The sequence below is a fragment of the Cariama cristata genome, unplaced genomic scaffold (assembly GCF_000690535.1).
Source record: "Cariama cristata isolate BGI_N322 unplaced genomic scaffold, ASM69053v1 scaffold6895, whole genome shotgun sequence".
NCBI classification, from domain to species: Eukaryota; Metazoa; Chordata; class Aves; order Cariamiformes; family Cariamidae; genus Cariama; species Cariama cristata.
Genome location: NW_009615680.1, coordinates 11,361 through 17,019, shown reverse-complemented (window position 1 = coordinate 17,019; position 5,659 = coordinate 11,361). Strand labels below are relative to the sequence as shown.

The window sequence follows — 5,659 nt, the reverse complement described above, 5'->3', positions numbered from 1 at the left end:
CAGTAATAAGTCCCGGCAGCTGGTGAACACCCTCCGTTCCAACGGCTACTGGTGTTTCTATGGCTTCCCTGACTGCTACAACAATGATTTCAAGAGCCTGCCCTACACTGGGGCATGCCCAGTGGTGGAGCAGCAGAGGAACAGGGAGCTCTACTGGCTCTGGGAGAGCAGCCGGGCACTCTACCCCAGCATCTACCTGCCCCCCTGCTTCAACGGCACCAACAAGGCGCTCGCCTATGTCCGGCACCGCGTGGCCGAGGCTTTTGCCGTCCAGCATGGCATCCTCAACGATGGCATCCCTGTCCTGCCCTACTCCCAGATCGCCTTTGACCGCACCATCGACTTCCTCTCCCAGGTGATGGGGATGTGGGGATGGTGGGCACCTCTTGGGCTGATGGGTTGATGCCAGGGAGTCTTTAGCTCTGCTGGGGCAGCACAGGGGCTTTGGGCAACGTTAACATCTCTCCCCTTGGGTGCAGGAGGACCTGATGAACACCATCGGGGAGAGTGCTGCTCAGGGTGCCGCCGGCATCATCCTCTGGGGCAGCCTCAACTACAGCACCTCCAAGGTGAGTGCAGCGGGTGGCACCGCACCACTACCCACAGGGACCCCTCATTCCCTGGCCACACAGGGCTGTGATGCCGCATGTCATTGCAGGAGATGTGCCTCAGGCTGAAGGACTACGTGGAGGGGCCCCTGGGCCACTACATAGTCAACGTGACAGCCAGCGCTGATCTGTGCAGTCAGAGCCTGTGCTCCGGCCAGGGCCGCTGCGTGCGCCAGGAGAACAAGCAGGGCTTCCTCCACCTCGACCCCTTCCTCTTCACCATCGACCTGCAAGCTGGCAAGCCCTGGCTGGTGGCCCAGAGCCTGGATTCTAGTGATGACATCTCCCAGCTGGCTGAGGAGTTCATCTGCCAGTGCTACGGCAAGTGGCAGGGACCCCGCTGTGACACCCAGGGCTTCACCAAGTGACCTCCCCTCCCAGCCCCCAGGGAGACCGGGGTGGACAGGGTGACACCACCCCGTGCCCCAGCACCCTCGCCATGGGATTAGGAACGTGACCACAGGACTGCTAATAAAACCTGTAGGTACCCACAAGCGGCTCCTTGTCTTCCCCCACGGCACATTTTTGGGGTGGGAGGGTCCCCCACCGACACCAGTGGTGCCTTGCAATGCTGCAAAGGTCTATGCATTGGGCCAAAGGGTCTGGGAGTGTAATGCCTCAGAGAAGCCAGAAAAAAAAGAGAAAAAATGATGGGAAAAGACATAGGAAGGGGGATAACAGGGGAAGAGGATGACAGAAGGGGGAATGATGGGGAGCGACCGGCAAGCAGAAGCGATAGGGGTGAAAAGACATGCTGGTGCAGCTGTAGCTCAGTGAGTGCTGGTCGCCAAGCCCCGCACTGGGCACAGAGGGCTGCGGTGTGAAACCAGTGCCCACGCTTTCGTTCTCTCCTGGATGACTATTTATAAACCAGTTCAGCCCTTGAATGGTATGAAAGAGCGCCAATTTCTGTAACGCAGGCTGCTGATTCAGCAATAACTATTTTAAAGGGATCGGGAGAAGGCATGAGCTGAAACAATGCTTCCTCGGTTCAGCTTAGATGAAGATGTTGGCGTCTTCATCTGAATGTTCAACTTGGGATGGGGGAATCACATACCCAGTTCTCTGATCTTAGGCCCTAATTTGGGCAAACTCTCCATGACGAGACCGCGCTGCATAGCACTGCATATTTGCTGGGGACTTAACAAGCTTGCCTCCTCATTTCTTATGGTGGTTAAGGCAAACCACTGCAAAGCATAGACTGTTCTCCGCAGCATGTGTGACAAGCCAGCTCTCACCAAGAAATGAAACCCCTGCTCAGTGCAAATGTGAAGGGCAGCATGAGGCAGTATCTAGTTTAGATGCCTCAGTTAAATTCGGTTTGCTAAACTGGGCCTTGGCACATGCTCTTATCACAGATTCTTCCTTCAGTCACTGGGTAATGGGTTATCTCCCATAGGTGAAAGCTGAGCCATGGCTCTACGGCCCACCTGTGTCACCTGAAGAGTCCCAGGACGTGTGAGCTCCTGGTCTCCTGGCATGGCCTTGGGAGAACGTCTCTGCAGAGGAGAGGACCTCTCGTTGATGGATGTCACGGGGAAGAGCATCCCCAGCACAAGCACCATGCAACCCTCATACTGGCTTTTACTCTCTCGTGCTAAGAATCCAGGCTGGGCTCTTCTCGGAAATGGTTCCACTGGTGGCAGATCGGTTGCTTCTGCTTGGTGTTTGGGTGGTGAAACAGGAAGTCCCCCTGGGGTTGTGCTGTGCAAAGAGGACAGGGCAACTGGAAAAGGTTTACTGTTCCAACAGTTAATTACCACAGCACCACAAAGCTGTACTTCTTCCTACTCTAAACTCTATTTATTAACAATGCTACTGGATGCTATTGGCTGGCTACTGGCTCTCTCTAGGATGTGCCGTGCTGGGGACCAACGGCATTGCCTGCATCTGCAGTGTTGGGGCTGCAGGTGCAGGTGGGGCAGTGGGGGACTGTTTGGCTTTGGCCATGGGGTAGCCTTGACCTCAGCAGAGCTGAGACTGCTGCCAGCATGACCATTGCAGATGGTGCAGCACCTTGACCAGCAAGCAGGAGGTCATCTGGGGTTTGGCCGCTGGCTGGTGCTAGAAAGGATTGGGCCAGAGGGATGAAGCTCTGGCTGCTTGCTGCTCCGGCAGGCTCCAGAAGGGTGGGAGCAGCTGCTGGTGGAGACAGCTGGGTGCTGCCAGCAGAGCTGAGACTGCTGCCAGCATGACCATTGCAGATGGTGCAGCACCTTGACCAGCAAGCAGGAGGTCATCTGGGGTTTGGCCGCTGGCTGGTGCTAGAAAGGATTGGGCCAGAGGGATGAAGCTCTGGCTGCTTGCTGCTCCGGCAGGCTCCAGAAGGGTGGGAGCAGCTGCTGGTGGAGACAGCTGGGTGCTGCCAAGGCTGGGAGGTGCTTCAGCCTGTTGCTTGGTGGGCACGATCGTCGTGGGTGGAGATGCCTGCGTGTCCCCTGCAGACTGGGCATCTGGTCTTCTGGAGGGGGGCCTTTCATCCACCTCTGGGGCATCTGGGGCTCTTCGTTTGAGGCCAACGCTTCTCCTGCACCTCTGCAGCAGGTCGGGATGCTCTCTGTTGAAGTAGGGGTTGTAGTAGTAGAGTATCTAAAAAAAGCAAAGGAGAAGAGTTAGTTGCCACCATTTCAAGACTGCAAAACCCCAAGCTAGGTGAAATAAGGCTCTGAATTGCAGAAGATGAGCATGGGTATACAAAAGGTTTGAAACCTGAAGCTCAGGTTAAAATGTTACATGACAGTTCTGTTCAGTTGTCAGCCCTGTGTTTTAGCCATCTGGGAACAGAGCAGCATAGGATTTTCAAAAGCATAAGCACTGCTTTTGAAAGCCAAATGCTATGACTTTTCAGTGTGCCTATGAGCAGGCAGGTAATACCATGGTCCCTAGGTGTAGCTTCTCGGCAATCAACAGGTGCCACAGGAAGGTTTCAGCTTTGGTGCAGCAAGACGTGTAGCAAAGACATTCAGAGCAATGAGGTTACGCTGACTCTGTCTTTCCATTTAACGGGTTCAAACTCAGTGGCTGTAACTGACCTGTATTTTATCTGCGTTTCTACTAGTCAGAAAGACTAACTCAGCCTTTCCTGAAAACAATCTGAGAAGGAAATTAAAACCAGAGCGCTCGCTACCATCCCCGTCTCCTCTACTGCAAGGCCTTATTTGATGCGAAGGTCTATCTCTCCCCCAAGACTATTGTGAGCGTTAGTGGATGTGGAGAACAACTGCTGTACCTTGCTGTGAGCAGAAGCTGCTGCTTCTTCTGCCAGGAATTCAGGCAGGGAGGCAGATCTTTGGAAATCCTTTGGCAGTTTGGTGAAGCCGTAGGCATTGAGCTGCCGAAGGAAACTCTTCATGTTCTGCGTGCCAAAAACCCGCAGAGGTCCTTCCCTGCCAAGCACCTCCTCTTTGAAGAGTTCTTCATAGATGGCCACGCATTTTCCACCCGCACTCCACCAGATGGACCGAAACTGGTTGCCTTCCACCATTTTCCAAAGCTTCTGTGGGAAGCAGAGGAATGTGAATTCATTGGCTTTGTCCATGCTCTCACAGGAAACCAGAGGGACTTGTTTGATCTTGTGTCCGTCGCTGCCAGGTTGGACAGCCTGCTCCTCCTTCATCGCTAGTACGGCAGTGTCACAGGGTGCTCTTTCTGCCTGTCCTGGAGGGTCAGGAGAAGTGGTGTCTGGCGATGGCCCCATCTCATCCGGAGCAGAGAGGGATGGTGTTTCTGTGGGAGATGGCTCCCTTCTTTGCATTTCCTTTGCTCCAGCCAGACTAAAGTTTCCCTCAGTGGCCGTCGCCCTGCACAGCCAGGCCTTGTCCTGCCATCAGCAGCCAAAGCCCAACTGATGCCAGCTGACTGCAGCACCAGTGGAATCTTCTGACGGGGCACTGTGATGCGTAGCGGTGACATCACGGCGCTGTTTGAAAATGGTGTCCTGGCAGAAGGCAGCAGCAACAGGAGAAACTGCAGAAGAGCACTTGTTGCTTTTCACTCCCAGAGCCAGTGGTGGTGGGCCTGCGGAGCCCAGAAGTCAATAAAGCTGTGTTGAAGGGCTGCGGGCAATGAGAGGGCCCTGCTGTGTGCAGTTGCACCCAGGAGTGGGTGCCCAGGGAGGAGCGGGGACGGCTGCAGTGTTGGGCATCCCAGTGCCCCGTTTGGGAAGCTTTCCAGCTGGGCACCTCTGACACCTGCAGAAATGTCCTTATGGTCTTTGTTGTCTTGTCGCTGGCTGCTGACTGTAAGGAAACAGCATTCAAGGCAAGGCAACAAAAGTTTGCATTCACCTAAATGCAAATGAGTAGGAAGAAGCCTCTGCCAGGCACAGGAGAAGGTGGCCCAAGACACAGGGAAAGCCCTGGGGAAAAGGAGGAGGATTCCTCCACTACTCTGCTTTTTCTAGTGGCATTGCAATACAGAGCAAGAGCAGGATGACAGCTCTTTGGAAGAGCAGAAAGAAAGAAGGCAGGAAAACTCTCTCTTCTCTCCTCTCCTGGGGACAGGGTGCCTCCCGCCTTCTCCCTGGGCTGCTGCAATGCAGAAGCATCAGCTCCAACAGGCAGAATCCTTCTCCTGACATCTCCTGCCCCAAAGCAGCAGGGATTCCCTGACATAGACCCCTTGTTCTTGGAAACGGCTCAAAAGGGGTTGCACTTTTCTATTTTGAAGTAATGGGTTCAATACCCTCGGAAACTCTGCATGGAAGGTTTAGAAGACAGCTGAGAGAATTCCGCTTGCAAGTTTATCAAGCGTACAGCTTGATGGGGTAGGTGACACACTTGCTTCGCTTCTGGCAGGAAAATCAAAAGCAGTGGCTGCTTCGCCACCTGTGAGTGGCTCGGAGCGATGGAGTGGTATGTCCCACTTTTGCTGGCAAACCTGTGGGTCTGGGTGGGGAAGGGGCCACCCTGAGCACTGCCAAGGGAGGGGCAAGGGTCCGCCAAGGGAGAATCCAGGGAGCTACAGGCCTGTCAGCCTGACCTCACTGCCAGGGAAGGTTATGGAGCAGATCATCTTGCGTGCCATCACACAGCAGGTACAGGACAACCAGG

The 5,659-nt window shown here is 54.7% G+C and overlaps 2 protein-coding genes across 2 annotated transcripts in view; one reads left to right on the top strand and one right to left on the bottom strand.

Annotated features, from left to right (window-relative positions):
- The window catches only part of LOC104161447 (hyaluronidase-1-like), a gene marked incomplete at its 5' end in the record, with an annotated part of 1,449 nt that extends 473 nt beyond the window's left edge, over positions 1 to 976 (top strand). Inside the window, 3 exon segments of the mRNA XM_009699897.1 lie at positions 4 to 355; positions 480 to 569; positions 659 to 976. Of these exon segments, the coding sequence (XP_009698199.1) occupies positions 4 to 355; positions 480 to 569; positions 659 to 976 (760 nt within the window).
- Positions 977 to 2,672: 1,696 nt separating this feature from the next.
- LOC104161445 (heat shock transcription factor, Y-linked-like) lies at positions 2,673 to 4,224 on the bottom strand. The gene is made up of 2 exons (XM_009699896.1): positions 3,838 to 4,224; positions 2,673 to 3,197 (listed from the first exon to the last, which is right to left on the bottom strand). Exons 1-2 carry the CDS (start codon positions 4,222 to 4,224, stop codon positions 2,673 to 2,675), a joined length of 912 nt encoding a protein of 303 aa, XP_009698198.1.
- Positions 4,225 to 5,659: the final 1,435 nt, after the last annotated feature.